The 19,864-nt window shown below is 43.3% G+C and overlaps 1 protein-coding gene across 1 annotated transcript in view; it reads right to left on the bottom strand.

Moving 5' to 3' along the window:
- The window catches only part of LOC112257066 (glutamate receptor 1-like), a 212,099-nt gene extending 193,767 nt beyond the window's left edge, over positions 1-18,332 (bottom strand). The window contains exons 1-2 of the mRNA XM_042325960.1: positions 18,040-18,332; positions 17,637-17,771 (exon numbers count right to left, since the gene is read on the bottom strand). Of these exons, the coding sequence (XP_042181894.1) occupies positions 17,637-17,771; positions 18,040-18,121 (217 nt within the window). The 5' untranslated portion in view covers positions 18,122-18,332. The remainder of the gene's footprint in view (positions 1-17,636; positions 17,772-18,039) is intronic.
- Positions 18,333-19,864: the final 1,532 nt, after the last annotated feature.

The following is a 19,864-nucleotide window of genomic DNA, read 5'->3' as shown; positions in this document are numbered from 1 at the left end:
TACTGAGTCAATGGCAGGGGTACGAGGTAATAACTTGGCTATATACACAGGGTACCCGTACTGAGTCAATGGCAGGGGTACGAGGTAATAACTTGGCTATATACACAGGGTACCAGTACTGAGTCAATGGCAGGGGTACGAGGTAATAACTTGGCTATATACACAGGGTACCAGTACTGAGTCAATGGCAGGGGTACGAGGTAATAACTTGGCTATATACATAGGGTACCAGTACTGAGTCAATGGCAGGGGTACGAGGTAATAACTTGGCTATATACACAGGGTACCAGTACTGAGTCAATGGCAGGGGTACGAGGTAATAACTTGGCTATATACACAGGGTACCCGTACTGAGTCAATGGCAGGGGTACGAGGTAATAACTTGGCTATATACACAGGGTACCAGTACTGTGTCACAACCTGACCTTAGTTATCTTTGTTTTCTTTATTATTTGTTTTAGGTCACGTGGTATGTGTGTTTCTGTCTTGTCTAGGGTTTTTTGTATATCTATGGGGTTTTGGTATTGTCTAGGTAAATATAGGTCTATGGTGGCCTGAATTGGTTCCCAATCAGAGACAGCTGTTTATCGTTGTCTCTGATTGGGGATCCTATTTAGGTTGCCATTTTCCATTTTGGTTTTTGGGTTATTATCTAAGGTTAGTTGCATGTCAGCACTCGTTATATATATATATAGTTTCACGTTCGTTTTGTTGTTTTGTATAATTTGTTCAGAGTTCTCTTTCATTAAAGAGGATTGTATTCATATCACGCTGCGCCTTGGTCTCCCCGTTATGACGAACGCGACATACTGAGTCATTGGCAGAGGTACGAGGTAATAACTTGGCTATATACACAGGGTGCCAGTACCAAGTCGATATAGAGGGGTACAAGGTAATAACTTGGCTATATACACGGGGTACCAGTACTGAGTCAATGGCAGGGGTACAAGGTAATAACTTGGCTATATACAGGAAGTACCAGTACTGAGTTGATGTGAAGGTGTACATCAAGGTGAGTTAATAACTTGGCTATATACTTGAGGTACCTATACTGAGTCCATGTGCAGGGGTACGAGGTAATAACGTGGCTATATACAAGAAGTACCAGTACAGAGTCGTTGTGCAGGGGTATGAGGTAATAACTTGGCTATATACACGGGTACCAGTAGCGAGTCGATATACAGGGGTACGAGTTAATAACTTGGCTATATACTTGAGGTACCTATACTGAGTCCATGTGCAGGGGTACGAGGTAATAACGTGGCTATATACAAGAAGTACCCGTAGCGAGTCGATGTACAGGGGTACGAGGTAATAACTTGGCTATTTACAGGAAGTACCAGCCCTTTCCTGTTTCAGCATGACAATACCCCCAAGTACAAAGCGAGGTCCATACAGAAATGATTTGTCAAGATCGGTGTGGACGAACTTGACTGGCCTGCACAGAGCCCTGACCTCAACCCCATCGAACACCTTTGGGGTGAATTGGAACGCAGACTGTGAGCCAGGCCTAATCGCCCAACATCAGTGATCCGTGGCACTATACAGATAGTTGGGCGGTATGCGAATTGGAGTGGTCCAGGGTGTCTGGGATGATAGTGTTGATGTGAGCCATGACCAGACTTTCAAAGCATTTCATGGCTACATATATGAGTGCTACAGGGCGATAGTCATTTAGGCAGGTTACCTTGGCATTCTTGGGCACAGGGACTATGGTGGTCTGCTTTACAGACGGGGTCAGGGAGAGGTTGAAAATGTCAGTGAAGACACTTGCCAGCGGATAAGTGCATGCTCTGAGTACTCGTCCTGGTAATCCATCTGGCCCTGCAGCCTTGTGAATGGTGACATGTTCCAAGGTCTTACGTCGGCTACATGTGTAGCGTTTACTGTGAGTGTGGTCTCCGGGAATGTCAATTGCGATCTTCTGCTCTACAGATTGAATCGTGCCATTAAACTCCAGTCTTAGCCCCTCTCACCTCAATCCCACAGCCCAGCTGAGACACACCATTCTGGGGCACGGTGCCTTAGCCCCTCTCACCTCAATCCCATATCCCAGCTGAGACATACCATTCTAGGGCATGGTTCTAACCCACTGGGGTGGTTGTGGTGGTGGTGGTGGTGGAGGTGGTGTGTAGGGAACACAAACCAAAACCTGTCTCACTCTCTATTTTTCCAATTCCCCATTGTGAAACTCCCTTCAATGAATCCTGAGAAGAGTATTTCTAAACACAAAAGCTCCCACACTTCTATTTCTTCCACATGGTTATTAATACATATTTATGCCTCTAACTCCATGGAGTGATGGCTTTGGATGAGCTGCAATGAATAATACATTAAATGCATCTGATGAAGCGCTGTCTCCAGTAATTGTGCGTGTGTGTGTGTGTGTGTGTGTGGGTGTGTGTGTGTGTGTCTGTGTGTGTGAATCCACTAAGCAGTGATCATGCAATTAGACGGAGGAGGACTAAGCAGCGTGTAAGCTGTGATGGAGGAGAATCTGCAGCGGTTTCTCTGTTCTCAATCTTAAACTCCACACACACACACACACTCTCTCCCTTTTTCTCTACACTTCTACTCTCAGAGCTACCCAGAGGGATGATACACATCACCACCACACTGCAGAAGAAGAGGAGAGGAGTGTCTCTCTAGGCCGAGGCATCAGACTGCAGAAGACGAGGAGAGAAGTGTCTCTCTAGGCCGAGGCATCAGACTGCAGAAGAAGAGGAGAGGAGTGTCTCTCTAGGCCGAGGCATCAGACTGCAGAAGAAGAGGAGAGGAGTGTCTCTCTAGGCCGAGGCATCAGACTGCAGAAGAAGAGGAGAGGAGTCTCTCTCTAGGCCGAGGCATCAGACTGCAGAAGAAAAGGAGAGGAGTGTCTCTCTAGGCCGAGGCATCAGACTGCAGAAGAAGAGGAGAGGAGTGTCTCTCTAGGCCGAGGCATCAGACTGCAGAAGAAGAGGAGAGGAGTCTCTCTCTAGGCCGAGGCATCAGACTGCAGAAGAAGAGGAGAGGAGTCTCTCTCTAGGCCGAGGCATCAGACTGCAGAAGAAGAGGAGAGGAGTCTCTCTCTAGGCCGAGGCATCAGACAGCAGAAGAAGAGGAGAGGAGTCTCTCTCTAGGCCGAGGCATCAGACTGCAGAAGAAGAGGAGAGGAGTCTCTCTCTAGGCCGAGGCATCAGACTGCAGAAGAAGAGGAGAGGAGTCTCTCTCTAGGCCGAGGCATCAGACTGCAGAAGAAGAGGAGAGGAGTCTCTCTCTAGGCCGAGGCATAAGACTGCAGAAGAAGAGGAGAGGAGTCTCTCTCTAGGCCGAGGCATCAGACTGCAGAAGAAGAGGAGAGGAGTCTCTCTCTACATTGCCTCTCTTTGTATTATAATCTAACCCGTGTAGTGGTACTTTGATATGGTAAATAAGGGTCCAGCACCCGGGATAACTCACTGGAATCCAACACCATCTCTATCCAACAAGCTCTTACTTCAGAATCAGACATACAAACACTTGTACATCAAAGCAAAATTTCAAAGGTTAAATTTGGCCATTCAATCCGAATGGTTAAGGGTTAAGGTTTGGGCTAGGGTAAAAAAAAAACACGTGACCCTCTCTCCACGTGCCAATTAATTAGTACACAAATGGAAGAGTGTCCTCCCCTCCTTTCATTGAGTATACTATGTATCATACCGCAGAAGAGTTTAGCAATCTACCACACCCCCTTTGAATCAGCTTTTGTTTTGTCAGAGGAGAAAAACATACATGTTCACTCTCCTCGCCGACTCTCCTCAATTAAAGCTGCCATATGGAACTTTTTGGGCGACCCGAGCAAATGCACATAGAAGTATGAGCTATGGATCTATAATTCTCATTGACAGCAAGTCTAAGAAGTGTTAGATATATTCTATGTGCTCTATTTCTATGCTTCCCGTTCTTATGTTATCTTTTTGCATCTTTAACTTTGGGTTTTGTACACCAGCTTCAAAGCGCTGAAAATAAACTATTGATGGTTATGGGAAAGATAGTTCACAGCGGTTTAAATTCTTTAAACAATGACTGCTTGTTAAGTCACACAAACTGAACTTAGGCAAACTATGAGAATTTTAGCAACCAGGAAATGATTTCTGCATTATGCACCTTTAACTTTGACCTTTTTCAAAGGCAGGCGAGAGAGGACGGAGGACACAGGAGGTGAGCAAATCTAATTTTACTAAAGGGCTTAATGATAATAGTGATCCCCATTGCCCCTAGTGGCCGGTTTTGGCGTTCTCTCCTTACATCTTGCTAAACTGGACAGACGTATAATTTCACAGTGGATCTTGAGTGATTCATCTGGTCTGTTATCCCAGTTATCTCCCAGCAACCCAACATTCCATCACATACAGTTCAGTACTATAGTAATAATTCCTGTTCTCAAACCGCCCCCAGCCGTTTCACAATGTTCTTGTAGACCTGAATTGGAGAGGTTTGAGAACCCATCCCCTAGACCAGGCTATAGTACTGTAGTAGTAATTCCTGGTGGTCCTCTAGACCAGACTATAGTAGTGTAGTAGTAATTAGACCAGACTATAGTACTGTAGTAGTAATTTCTGGTGGTCCTCTAGACCAGGCTATAGTACTGTAGTAGTAATTAGACCAGACTATAGTACTGTAGTAGTAATTAGACCAGACTATAGTACTGTAGTAGTAATTCCTGTTGGTCCTCCAGACCAGGCTATAGTACTGTAGTAGTAATTAGACCAGACTATAGTAGTGTAGTAGTAATTAGACCAGACTATAGTACTGTAGTAGTAATTCCTGTTGGTCCTCCAGACCAGGCTATAGTACTGTAGTAGTAATTAGACCAGACTATAGTAGTGTAGTAGTAATTAGACCAGACTATAGTACTGTAGTAGTAATTCCTGTTGGTCCTCCAGACCAGGCTATAGTACTGTAGTAGTAATTAGACCAGCACATTTGGAGAATAAGCCATTTTCCATCCTCTTATTGATGTGGATGTCTTTGTGTGGCCTCAGTCCACTGATCAGACCTGGCTTAGGGCTCTCATACACACACACACACACACACACACACTTCCATTAAAGGCCCTCAGAAGAGAAATACTGCAGCAGAAGATTATAGTGACAACATTAATCTGCTTAGCTATGGATCCAATTAGGGTTCATAGATGTTGTGATGCTAGAACTGGTTGGTTTGGTCATTCAGAGAAATAACATTACTAGAATAGATCACTGTAGTAATCATATTTCTTTTTGTATCTTTTTGTGGTCACTAAGAAGGATACCCGGAAAACATACAGAGGCTTATTTTTTATTTTTTTAAATGTACGAAGGAATTGTTATTTTATTCATATAGTTTAATTGTGAATGTTGGTTTTGTTGTACATAGCTAACAATTCTTATTACAAATATTTCATCTGAATATAAAATGGAATTTTGTTTGTTTAAATAGGCAGCCCTCCCTGTGGATACGATATCTCTTCGCCAGGTAACCAACGTTAAAGCAACACCTGACCAACATATTCATTCAGCACCACACTGGAGTTATAACTTAATGCCTGCAGGAGATTTGACACGAAATCAGGTATTTATGCCTCCACTCCGTCCCTATTCTAAACCAGTCAGTAGCAGATGATGGTGATGTCAATGCTAACCAAGGGGAAGACTGACTAATACTCTCAGATTGGCTCAAGGTATCCATTCCACTGCAGTTATATTTAAACATGGAAACATGTAGAGAGACAGTCAAGCTACATCTTCCTGTGAACACGTAGGCTACACACACAAACACATACGTAAGCATGGAAACATACACCCACAAATAACACACAGATGATCAAACGTACACATACAGGGAGTGCACACACACACACACACAGGGCGTGCACACACACACACACACACACACACACACACATACACACTGTCGATGACTCAACAGGAGAAAGACATTATCGTTCCCTCAACGTCAACCATTTTCCTTCTACACCATCTACCCTGTTCTGTCTGTTCTCTCACCTTTACCAGTCTGCCCAACCCCCAACCGTTACATCCCCTACTGCCCTACTCTGTTTAAACTGAACAGTTGTTGGGGAGGGGGAATGCGGGGGGTGAAGCGTGAGGTTAGGGGGAGGCAGGGGGAGGGCTGGAGGAAGTGGGTGGTCATATAGTCTACGCCCCAAATGGCATCCTATTCCCTATATCGGCCCTATGAGTGCTGGTCAAAAGTAGTGCACAAAATAGGGCATAGGGTGTCATTTGGAGTGCAAGGCATGCAGGCCTCAGCCGTGCTGATGAGTACCTCCCGCATCCGGAGGAGCTCCATTCAGCCACAGACACAAGGATCCATTCAGCCTCCAACTGCCTCTAACCGTCATAGCACACATCTTCCCAGGCTTATTCACACACATACATACAGTGGGGAGAACAAGTATTTGATACACTGCCGATTTTGCAGGTTTTCCTACTTACAAAGCATGTAGAGGTCTGTAATTTTTATCATAGGTACACTTCAGAGACGGAATCTAAAACAAAAATCCAGAAAATCACATTGTATGATTTTTAAGTAATTAATCTGCATTTTATTGCATGACATAAGTATTTGATCACCTACCAACCAGTAAGAATTCCGGCTCTTACAGACCTGTTAGTTTTTCTTTAAGAAGCCATCCTGTTCTCCACTCATTACCTGTATTAACTGCACCTGTTTGAACTCGTTACCTGTATAAAAGACACCTGTCCACACACTCAATCAAACAGACTCCAACCTCTCCACAATGGCCAAGACCAGGGATCTGTGTAAGGACATCAGGGTTAAAATTGTAGACCTGCACAAGGCTGGGATGGGCTTACAGGACAATAGGCAAGCAGCTTGGTGAGAAGGCAACAACTGTTGGCACAATTATTATAAAATGGAAGAAGTTCAAGATGATGGTCAATCACCCTCGGTCTGGGGCTCCATGCAAGTTCTCACCTCGTGGGGCATCAATGATCATGAGGAAGGTGAGGAATCAGCCCAGAACTACACAGCAGGACCTGGTCAATGACCTGAAGAGAGCTGGGACCACAGTCGCAAAGAAAACCATTAGTATCACACTACGCCGTCATGGATTAAAATCCTGCAGCGCACGCAAGGTCCCCCTGCTCAAGCCAGCGCATGTCCAGGCCAGTCTGAAGTTTGCAAATGACCATCTGAATGATCCAGTGGAGGAATGGGAGAAGGTCATGTGGTCTGATGAGACAAAAATAGAGCTTTTTGGTCTAAACTCCACTCGCCGTGTTTGGAGGAAGAAGAAGGATGAGTACAACCCCAAAAACACCATCCCAACCGTGAAGCATGGAGGTGGAAACATTCTTTGGGGATAATTTTCTGCAAAGGGGACAGGACGACTGCATCGTATTGAGGGGAGGATGGATGGGGCCATGTATCCCGAGATCTTGGCCAACAACCTCCTTCCCTCAGTAAGAGCATTGAAGATGGGTCGTGGCTGGGTCTTCCAGCATGACAACGACCCGAAACACACAGCCAGGGCAACTAAGGAGTGGCTCCATAAGAAGCATCTCAAGGTCCTGGAGTGGCCCAGCCAGTCTCCAGACCTGAACCCAATAGAACATCTTTGGAGGGAGCTGAAATCCGTATTGCCCAGCGACAGCCCCGAAACCTCAAGGACCTGGAGAAGGTCTGTATAGAGGGGTGGGCCAAAATCCCTGCTGCAGTGTGTGCAAACCTGGTCAAGAACTACAGGAAATGTATGATCTCTGTAATTGCAAACAAAGGTTTCTGTACCAAATATTAAGGTCTGCTTTTCTGATGTATCAAATACTTATGTCATGCAATAAAATGCAAATTAATTTCTTAAAATCATACAATGTGATTTTCTGGATTTTTGTTTTAGATTCCGTCTCTCACAGTTGAAGTGTACCTATGATAGAAATGACAGACCTCTACATGCTTTGTAAGTAGGAAAACCTGCAAAATCGGCAGTGTATCAAATACTTGTTCTCCCCACTGTACATACATACAAATGCACAAATGCACGCAGACACAAGCACTCAAGCACACGCACACACACAGACAGTCAGATGCACAAATGCACACATGCGCACACACACACACACACACACACACGGACACACACACACACGCGGATGAACTTTCATTCATACACACACTAAGCAGATCATCATGAAGTCGAGATTCCAAAATGTAATGTAATGTTAACCTTTTCCACATCCTCTTGAAGCACATTCTGAAGCAAAGAGAGAAATGGTGTCCCTGTCTCTTCTGTCGTACGTACATCACGTCTTCCGTCTGTTTGTGCCTGTTATTTACATGTTAGTCATTTAGCAGACACTCGACTTACAGGAGCAATTAGGGTTAAGTGCTCAAGGGTGCGTCAACAGATGTTTCACCAAGCCAGCTCAGCTCGGGGATTGGAACCACCGACCTTTCCGTTACTGGCGCAACGCTCTAACCGATAGGCTACCTGATGCGTGTCACATGGAAGCCTGGCTGTCTCAGCTGACAGGAGCTGTCCCTTCATGTTAGGGACGGAGAGGAGCAGGATGACTGTTCACTCACCACAATCTGGCAATGTGTTGTCATCACAGCGGCTGCCAATACCCAGCTCAGCTCAAGGGTTGTTCAGCACAAGAAATGGTTTAGAAATAGTGGCCTTGTCTCAGACCTGCAGTAGTGTTTTTTTAGGGCGTAGATCAGATAGATAGTGGCTTCTATCAATGGAATTGTCTGCATCATATCCAATCCCCCGTATATATTTTGGTAAATATATTTTTAAAATATATTTTCCTTCTTTATTTTCCCCTAGCCCCATCATCCCTCCCCTAATTGGAGTAAATTAATGGACAACAACACCTAGGCTTCTACTTCCAGCTTATACTGTACATTGCCATATACTGCATTTTTGAACTGTGCTGTGATGTTTCACAAAAGTCCTGAACCTTTTATGTTTGTCAATGAAACATAAAATGTTTTGCTAAGAGTATTATTACAATATTGATCGATTGACTATACCTTTTCAAGTCACCCAGCAGTGCTACCTGCAGAGTTAGTTCCAGGTAAATGTTGTAATTCTGCCGCCATTCCTGAACCTGCAACCAAAAACAAGCTACACATGGGCAGTACCAAAACAATTGATCTAATGATTTTGTCTCTTTGCAGCAAAATCTACAGAGCTGGGATGGTTGTATCCCCCATATACAGTGCCTTTTAAAAGTATTCAGACCCCTTGACTTTTTCCACATTTTGTTACTTTACAGCCTTATTCTAAAATTCCTCATCAATCTACACACAACACCCTGAAATATCACATTTACATAATTATTCAGACCTTTTACTCAGTACTTTGTTAAAGCATCTTTGGCAGTGATTACAGCATCAATACTTCTTGGGTATGACGCTACAAGCTTGTATTTGTATTTGGGGAGTTTCTCCCATTCTTCTCTGTAGATCCTCTCAAGCTCTGTCAGGTTGGATGGGAAGAGTTGCTGCACAGCTATTTTCAGGTCTCTCCAGAGATGTTTGATCGGGTTCAAGTCTTGCTGTGTCACTCAAGGACATTCAGAGACTTGTCCCGAAGCCACTCCTGTGTTGTCTTGGCTGTGTACTTCGGGTCATTGTCCTGTTGGAAGGCAAGGTGAACCTTCGCCCCGAGTCTGAGGTCCTGAGCGCTCTGGAGCAGGTTTTCATCAAGGATCTCTCTGTATTTTGCTCTGTTCATCTTTGCCTCTATCTTGACTAGTCTCCCAGTCCCTGCCGCTGAAAAACATTCCCACAGCATAATGCTGCCACCACCATGCTTCACCGTCGGGATGGGCCAGGTTTCCTCCAGACGTTGAGATTTGGCATTCAGGCCAAAGAGTTCAATCTTGGATTCAACAAACCAGAGAATCTTGTTTCTTATGGTCTGAGAGTCTTTAGGTGCCTTCTGGCAACCTCCAAGCGGGCTGTCATGTGCCTTTTACAGAGGAGTGGCTTCCGTCTGGCCACTCTACCATAAAGGCCTGCCTGACTGGTGGAGTGCTGCAGAGATGGTTGTCCTTTTGGACGGTTCTCCCATCTCCACAGAGGAACTCTAGAGTTCTGTCAGTGACCATCAGGTTCTTGGTCACCTCCCTGACCAAGGCCCTTCTCCCCCAAGCCCGGCCGAGTCTGGTGATTCCAAACTTCTTCCATTTAAGAATGATGGAGGCCACTGTGTTTTTGGGGACCTTCAATGCTGCAGAATCTTTTTGGTACCCTTCCACAGATCTGTGCCTCGACACAATCCTGTCTCTGAGCTTTACGGAAAATTCCTTTGACCTCGTGGCTTGGTTTTTGCTCTGATATACACTGTGAACTGTGGGACCTTATATAGACAGGTGTGTGCCTTTCCAAATCATGTCCAATTAATTTAATTTATGACAGGTGGACTCCAATCAAGGACTCCAATCAATAAACATCTCAATGATGATAAATGGAAAAAGGATGCACCTGAGCAAAGGTTCTGAATACTTACGTGAATAAGATATTTCTGTTTTTTGCAAAAAATTCTAAAAAACCTGTTTTCGCTTTGTCATTATGGGGTATTGTGTGTAGATTGCTGAATAATTTTTATTTTATTTAATACTTTTTAGAATAAGGCTGTAACATAAGAAACTGAAAAAAGTCAAGGGGTCTGAATACTTTTCGAAGGCACTGTACATAACATTCTATTGGTTGCAAGAATTGTATATAATAATTGAAACTGAAAAACTAAGTTTTGAATCCGACATCGTTTTGTGTATCAGTTCATAAACCATGTGCCATGGAATCGGTACATCGAAAATCTCTCGCTGTCAATGTTTGGTCCTTAATAAATGAAACTGGTACACTTTTTTATTCATCACAATTTTTTTAACCAATTTTGGTCTTTAATGCGGGGCCGACAGACAAGTTCCTTACCTTCTCCCCTTTCCACTTGCCTCCACCATTTTTGCTGTAATGCTGAAATGAGTTGGCTATATTTTGAATAGAGCAGATATTTCCATATTGTAACGTGTGCGCTGGGAGGCGGGAAGCAAGTTCAGGGAGTGAATCATTTAATAAATGAAAACATAACGCAAACCAAGAAACACGAACAATGCACAGACATGAAACTGAAACAGAAACAATAACGCCTGGGGAAGGAACCAAAGGAAGTGACATATATAGGGCAGGTAATCAAGGAAGTGATGGAGTCCAGGTGAGTCGAATGACGCACAGGTGCGCGTAACGATGGTGACAGGTGTGCGTAATAATCAGCAGCCTGGTGACCTAGAGTCCGGAGAGGGAGCACACGTGACACATATATTTCCTTTAGCTGCATTTGTTATATAACCACCAGTCCTACTTATGATATCATTTACAAAGATTATACCATTTTTTAACATTTTATATTTTTACATTAATATATTTGGGTTGAACCATAATATTTGCTGTAATATTTGTTCTGTCTTTTCTGGTGGATTAAACTGAAATAGTAACCAACTTTCTTTGGCTTGTTTTAAAAATAGAGATATTTTGGAGATGATTTAATTTTCAAATAACCAAAATGAGAGGCTGTAATCTGAATAAAGAGAAAAAGTTATTCTTGAGAGCCCGTTTGGATTTAAGCATAGTTTTTGTATGACTGGAGCCTTTAGTGAGAGGTCTAATGCTTTAATATTGAATCATTTCTGCCCTCTGAATTCATATTCATTATAAAACTAGGCCTATTTAATTTTAACTGGCTTGCCATTCCAAATAAAATTGAATATATTTTGCTCATATATTTTTTTTAAACAAGCCGTTAGTTGTAGGCAGGGCCTTAAGATATGACTAAAGAGTTAAATCAGGGTGATTTTTACACAAATAGACAGGTATTTAATTGTCCATGGTAGCAAGATCTTGTCTATTTTTGCTAACTTAAATGTATTGTAGTGAGATAAATTGCATGCTTTCCTGATGAGTCGTAGTGGGAGGATCACACAACATGTCATCGTGTGACTCTAAGTTTACTTTGATATGATGGTTATGATATGAATGTTTGCACATAAAAACGTTTCCACCGACATTTCTGGCATAATTCATTTTAACGACACAAAAAGATCCCACCTTGTCTAGCATATTTTGCTTTGTCGACATTTGGAAAGTTTTCATCAGGCCTGTCATTACATTTTTTATCCAACGTGGAACTTTACTTGCATAAAACGGTTGAATGGAAACCTGGTTTGTGACACAGATCTGATAGGTCGAAATGTGACATACAAAACAAACCTTGGGGCATAAATGACAGGGAGCATCAATATTTCACATTTCTGGCTCTAGTTTGAATAGGAATTCCTCAAGAAAGTTCATTTTGTGTTAGCCTAGGGAAAATATACTCCCCCTAATCTCCAGCTGTGTCAGCTAAGATGTAGGCTACATTAAAGGTTAGTGAGCCGTTATGACAGGTGAAATTCCTACATAACATTGTTGTGTAATGGTTACAATGACTGTTCTGGTAAACATGCTGATTCTTCCCCCTCATGCCGGGCGTGTTTAACTATTCTTGTGGGGACCAGAAGTGGGATGGGAGACCAGATGCTGCTGGAAGTGGTGTTGGAGGGCCAGTAGGAGGCACCGTTTCCTCTGCTCTAAAAAAATATCCCAATGCCCCAGGGCAGGGATTGGGGACATTGCCCTGTGTAGTGTGCTCCTCTCCCCTGTAACTATTCCCCAGGTTGTTGCTGTAAATGGGAATGTGTTCTCAGTCAACTTACCTGGTAAAATAAGGGTTAAATAAAATAAATAAAAAATAAAAATTACAGTCCTATTGTATTAGATATCATGTGTTATAGTCCTATTGCATTAGATATCATGTGGCAGGGTCTACAGTCAATCACGGACTACAGGAAGAAACCCAGCCCAGTCACGGACTGGATGTCTTGCTCCCAGGCAGACTAAATAACTTTTTTGCCCGCTTTGAGGACAATACAGTGCCACTGACACGGCCTGCAACGAAAACATGCGGTCTCTCCTTCACTGCAGCCGAAGTGAGTAAGACATTTAAACGTGTTAACCCTCGCAAGGCTGCAGGCCCAGACGGCATCCCCAGCCGCGCCCTGAGAGCATGCGCAGACCAGCTGGCCGGTGTGTTTACGGACATATTCAATCAATCCCTATACCAGTCTGCTGTTCCCACATGCTTCAAGAGGGCCACCATTGTTCCTGTTCCCAAGAAAGCTAAGGTAACTGAGCTAAACGACTACCGCCCGTAGCACTCACATCCGTCATCATGAAGTGCTTTGAGAGACTAGTCAAGGACCATATCACCTCCACCCTACCTGACACCCTCGACCCACTCCAATTTGCTTACCGCCCAAATAGGTCCACAGACGATGCAATCTCAACCACACTGCACACTGCCCTAACCCATCTGGACAAGAGGAATACCTATGTGAGAATGCTGTTCATCGACTACAGCTCGGCATTCAACACCATAGTACCCTCCAAGCTCGTCATCAAGCTCGAGACCCTGGGTCTCGACCCCGCCCTGTGCAACTGGGTTCTGGACTTCTTGACGGGCCGCCCCCAGGTGGTGAGGGTAGGCAACAACATTTCCTCCCCGCTGATCCTCAACACTGGGGCACCACAAGGGTGCGTTCTGAGCCCTCTCCTGTACTCCCTGTTCACCCACGACTGCGTGGCCATGCACGCCTCCAACTCAATCATCAAGTTTGCGGACGACACAACAGTGGTAGGCTTGATTACCAACAACGACGAGACGGCCTACAGGGAGGAGGTGAGGGCCCTCGGAGTGTGGTGTCAGGAAAATAACCTCACACTCAACGTCAACAAAACTAAGGAGATGATTGTGGACTTCAGGAAACAGCAGAGGGAACACCCCCATCCACATCGATGGAACAGTAGTGGAGAGGGTAGCAAGTTTTAAGTTCCTCGGCATACACATCACAGACAAACTGAATTGGTCCACTCACACAGACAGCATCGTGAGGAAGGCGCAGCAGCGCCTCTTCAACCTCAGGAGGCTGAAGAAATTCGGCTTGTCACCAAAAGCACTCACAAACTTCTACAGATGCACAATCGAGAGCATCCTGGCGGGCTGTATCACCGCCTGGTATGGCAACTGCACCGCCCTCAACCGTAAGGCTCTCCAGAGGGTAGTGAGGTCTGCACAACGCATCACCGGGGGCAAACTACCTGCCCTCCAGGACACCTACACCACCCGATGCTACAGGAAGGCCATAAAGATCATCAAGGACATCAACCACCCGAGCCACTGCCTGTTCACCCCGCTGTCATCCAGAAGGCGAGGTCAGTACAGGTGCATCAAAGCTGGGACCGAGAGACTGAAAAACAGCTTCTATCTCAAGGCCATCAGACTGTTAAACAGCCACCACTAACATTGAGTGGCTACTGCCAACACACTGTCAATGACACTGACTCTACTCCAGCCACATTAATAATGGGAATTGATGGGAAATGATGTAAATATATCACTAGCCACTTTAAACAATGCTACCTTATATAATGTTACTTACCCTACATTATTCATCTCATATGCATACGTAGATACTGTACTCTATATCATCGACTGCATCCTTATGTAATACATGTATCACTAGCCACTTTAACTATGCCACTTGGTTTACATACTCATCTCATATGTATATACTGTACTCGATATCATCTACTGTATCTTGCCTATGCTGCTCTGTACCATCACTCATTCATATATCCTTATGTACATATTCCTTATCCCCTTACACTGTGTATAAGACAGTAGTTTTTTTGGAATTGTTAGTTAGATTACTTGTTCGTTATTACTGCATTGTCGGAACTAGAAGCACAAGCATTTCGCTACACTCGCATTAACATCTGCTAACCATGTGTATGTGACAAATAAAAATTTATTTGATTTGATTTGATTTGATATATCATGTGTTACAGTCCTATTGCATCAGATATCATGAGTTACAGTCCTATTGCATTAGATATCATGTGTTACAGTCCTATTGCATTAGATATCATGAGTTACAGTCCTATTGCATTAGATATCATGTGTTACAGTCCTATTGCATCAGATATCATGAGTTACAGTCCTATTGCATTAGATATCATGTGTTACAGTCCTATTGCATTAGATATCATGAGTTACAGTCCTATTGCATTAGATATCATGTGTTACAGTCCTATTGCATTAGATATCATGAGTTACAGTCCTATTGCATTAGATATCATGTGTTACAGTCCCATTGCATTAGATATCATGAGTTACAGTCCTATTGCATTAGATATCATGAGTTACAGTCCTATTGCATTAGATATCATGAGTTACAGTCCTATTGCATTAGATATCATGAGTTACAGTCCTATTGCATTAGATATCATGAGTTACAGTCCTATTGCATTAGATATCATGAGTTACAGTCCTATTGCATGCATTAGATATCATGAGTTACAGTCCTATTGCATTAGATATCATGAGTTACAGTCCTATTGCATTAGATATCATGTGTTACAGTCCTATTGCATTATATATCATGTGTTACAGTCCTATTGCATTAGATATCATGAGTTACAGTCCTATTGCATTAGATATCATGAGTTACAGTCCTATTGCATTAGATATCATGAGTTACAGTCCTATTGCATTAGATATCATGAGTTACAGTCCTATTGCATTAGATATCATGAGTTACAGTCCTATTGCATTAGATATCATGAGTTACAGTCCTATTGCATTAGATATCATGTGTTACAGTCCTATTGCATTAGATATCATGAGTTACAGTCCTATTGCATTAGATATCATGAGTTACAGTCCTATTGCATTAGATATCATGAGTTACAGTCCTATTGCATTAGATATCATCTGACTTAAAATACAACCACGGTTTCCATTTTTTCTGATTTCCTTTTCATTCAGTTTTTTTCAAAACGGAACTGCGTCTCTTCAGAGCCGAGGCAGAGATCAGAGGAAAAGCATGGCTAGTATGTGAAACAGAATAAAAACTGCCTTTAAATTCAAGTCTTGTCTCAGAGTAGGAAAAAAAACACAGAAACAACACGGTTATCAATGTCTGAAGACTGCCAGTGAAATTGAATGTCGCACTTCAAGCAGTCCTGAGGAGACTAGTGTGGAAAGAGAGAGTTGTCAGGGAGGAGAATCTATTGTGTATGTTTCATCTGGAGCCAGCACACAGCTGCATAGGCCTGATGCACAGTGTCCAACATGGAGCACCTGGGACATGGCCTACCTTTAGATGTACCAACTTAAAAAAAGAAAACTTCAAGGGCACCTTGGTGTTTAAAATTCCAAAAGTGAAGGTTGGAAAACACAAAAATACACATACATAACTCCAGAAATTAAGTTATTTTTCATTTTATAGTGTTTTTTTCTTGATTTTCAGCAGACGGGGGAATGATTGGGCTACCATATCACTTTGGTCTTTAAAACATGTTACAAATCTGCTTCAGTGTCTGTATCTGTTAAGGGAAGGTGATTGTGACAGTGCTGCTAAAACGATTAAACATCGTCAGAGCAGACAGGCTGTGCAATGACGATTCGGTGGTTGATGTACTTACAGGAGAGTAACTTAGCTGCTTGGACCGGTGACCACCATTGATCCACAGTGCTTTACAATAAACTATAAATCCTCTTTCCTACGTGCCTGAGTGTCACCTTACACGCTTGCCCCCATGTAAGTGAGCTCATCCATGAAGATAATGATGTCTAAAGGTGAACAAATTGAATGTCTACTATGTAATATTTCTCCTACAGTGAAACGCACAGAGCCTACCTTATGAAGTTGAGTGAGTCACACCGCTTGGAGCCATTTGAGTGGTATGGTGTTGTAGGCTAGGCTACTGTAATGAGAAAGCTAACCTGCGTAGCTGGTGCCAGCTGAAGCTAAACGAATAGAAATCCATCTGTAATTAGGAACAAGGCTTTGTGGGAACAGGTTCATCCTGAATGTCGGTGGGAAAGGGAAGTTGCTCGATCAGCGCTGTCACAGATCATATTTCAATGTTGGCTTGTGTAGTAGGCTAAATGGGGGAAGGGTGTCAAAACAAAATCAATATTTTAAATATAAAGTATATAACCACTTTGTTCCATCTGGTTATATTGTCTGTAGCCTACATGATACTACTGATATGGGTAGATTTGTCAGAAAAAATGTCTCTCTCTTGCTCACACACGCACACACAGTGCCTCTTATAAGATAGTCACACACGCCCACACACACAGCTTCTTAGAAGAGTGTCACACACACACAGCCTCTTACAAGATAGAGTCACAAACGCACACACACAGCCTCTTACGAGAATCACACACGCGCGCACACCCAGCCTCTTATGAAAGAGAGCGATGCAGATGGATGCAAAAAATCACACATTCTCGGACCATCTTTACAGTGACAGAATAACCCGATGTAATTGTATATATCATAAGTACATCTATCAATGTCAGACACCTCTGAGTAGCACAGACTAATAATTTCTGGACAAGCGTTGGCCAGTGGTTTCGTTGAGCGGGAGGACAACAGATTGATCGTATGAATAAATAACCCATGAGGTAAACTAATAAATAACTGGGAGGGATGGGTTGAATGGGGAGAACAGAGACCCTGGGAAAAAAGACTTACAGGCATATGTCATGGAGAAGCTGTTGCCTATCTTGACCATATCCACCTGCGGCACCAGTTTGGGGATATCCTGGTGGTGCGAGAGCGCGAACCGAAACACGTCATATTCGTGAGATTCGGTTGGGAATAGTCCCCCTGTGAAAGATACATATTCAACGGTTATTTATAAAACGTCTATCGGCAAATAAAACGCAAACACAGACAGATAAATATTCCCGGACTCTTTTATCAGCAAAATATGTTGAATACAACTTTATAGCCTCAGAAAAGGCATATTCACGAACTTGCCATTGTCCATACAAATAGGCCTATGCCAAGAAACCAAATGTGTACACTAAACAAATACATACAAAAATACAATAATTCTGCCAGGCTTCATTTTACGCGTGGTCTTTGCACCTACCTATATTGATGTTACTTGGAAAACTTGAACCCAAGCACATCCCCAGAAAACTGGTGTACAGGAGGGTGAAGCTTCGCTGCATATTTCCTTTTGCATTGGCGAAGAAAAAAGAGGCAAAATCCAAGCATAGGTCTTTCCTTGGTGAGTTAGTGTATACCTCCTCTTCCCCACTCCTTTCCTACCAGTTACAGATGCTCTTACAACAACATAGATCCAGTGTCGAGAGGGAACGTGCAGTCACTATCTTCTCTCTCCTCCCGCTCTTTCTCTCGCGCGCTGCTGACGCCCGCGTGTCTTCGGCTACAATGACATGGAACCGTGACTTCAGCTCGAGCCCCTACCTACGGAATGCACCCACCATCCTCTCAGGAGACGCGCACGAGGAGGGTCTCGTGGCCGCTCTGTTTTTATTTTGTTTTATACACTTGGAATTAGATTCAAACAGTCATAACTGCTATGGTTCCTTGGTTCATCTAGTGTTTAAATAGTGTATAACGTTTTCTTACATCTGAATTTGGCATCATTCTACATTCTAATATACTCAAATGCATCTATGGGGGGAATGTTACGCAGCGGAATAAGGCACTGCATCTCAGTGCTAGAGGCGTCACTACAGACCCTGGTTCGATTCCAGGCACACAATTGGCCCAACATCGTCCGGGTTAGGGTTTGTAATTAAGAATGTGTTGTTAATTGACTTGCTTAGGTTAAATAAAAAATAAATAAATAACCTATGCGTAATTGCACTGTTTATGCATTGGCACATACATCTAAAAGCCCATTTATGCTTGAACCGAAAATGTGGTTGTAGGTGCCAAATGGATGGTGTGACGTACTTGTGGAGCCTCTGTAGGCATGCAGAGGCCAAATTGAGCTCTGTTCTGCATCGCTGTGCACCTCTCAAATGTTGTAACATTGTGGAGGGCTCCATACAGCTCTGCATTGACATGATTGGTTGAATGATGGATGGCGGGAGGTCCTGTATAAACACAAGCTCACTTCCTTCTAAGCGAATCATGTTCTGTACTATGTATGATGTCATGTTTCATGTGGAGACCAGGAAGAGTAGCTGATGCTTTTGCAGCGGCTAATGAGGATCCTAATAAATACCAAAACTTCCTTCACAACAGCTCTGCGTTGCTCCATGAAGCACAAAAAAAGGTTTGCTCTCTCTTCTGTGGAGGCCACATCCCAGTTAATGCTGTATGGACAACACAGATGTTGGATTGATCGTGCAGTGCCTTTAACATACCAACAGCAAAATGGTACGCAGCATAATCTGGATATGTATGAAACAAAACTTCAACATTTACCATTTCTGTCAAGCCGTCTATACATACAATTTGATGCATACATTCAATAAGTCCAACGTATGCACCACACAGATCACACTGCAACTGCCTCTGCAACACAATGCTGCAAGACAAATGCAGCGTTCCATTGGAAAGGAATGGACTTCTGGTGTAACAAAACCCAACGACGCTATCGGTGTGATCCAGGCGATATATGCCTCGTTTTCTATCCTGCTGGTTTGTATACAAATGGCCTACCTTCGTTTTATTGCATGGCTTGTGGGTGAGCTCTTCTAATGGCCAAAACATTCATGATTGTAACCACTTTAAGGTTCAGCATGGATAATTACTATGGGGGAACACTAGCACACACACAAGTATGACTGTTTGGTACCCGATAAGGGGTTTGTAATCTGTAAGGTTACCGAAGCAGCTTTTACAGTCAAGTCCTTCCAATTACTTCCTATTGGACACTGGTTGCATCCCAAATGGCACTCTATTCCCTGCATTGTGCACTACTTTTCACCAGGGGC

This window comes from Oncorhynchus tshawytscha, linkage group LG08, assembly GCF_018296145.1.
Source record: "Oncorhynchus tshawytscha isolate Ot180627B linkage group LG08, Otsh_v2.0, whole genome shotgun sequence".
Lineage (NCBI taxonomy): Eukaryota > Metazoa > Chordata > Actinopteri > Salmoniformes > Salmonidae > Oncorhynchus > Oncorhynchus tshawytscha.
This window is presented reverse-complemented; position numbering and strand designations above follow the sequence as displayed.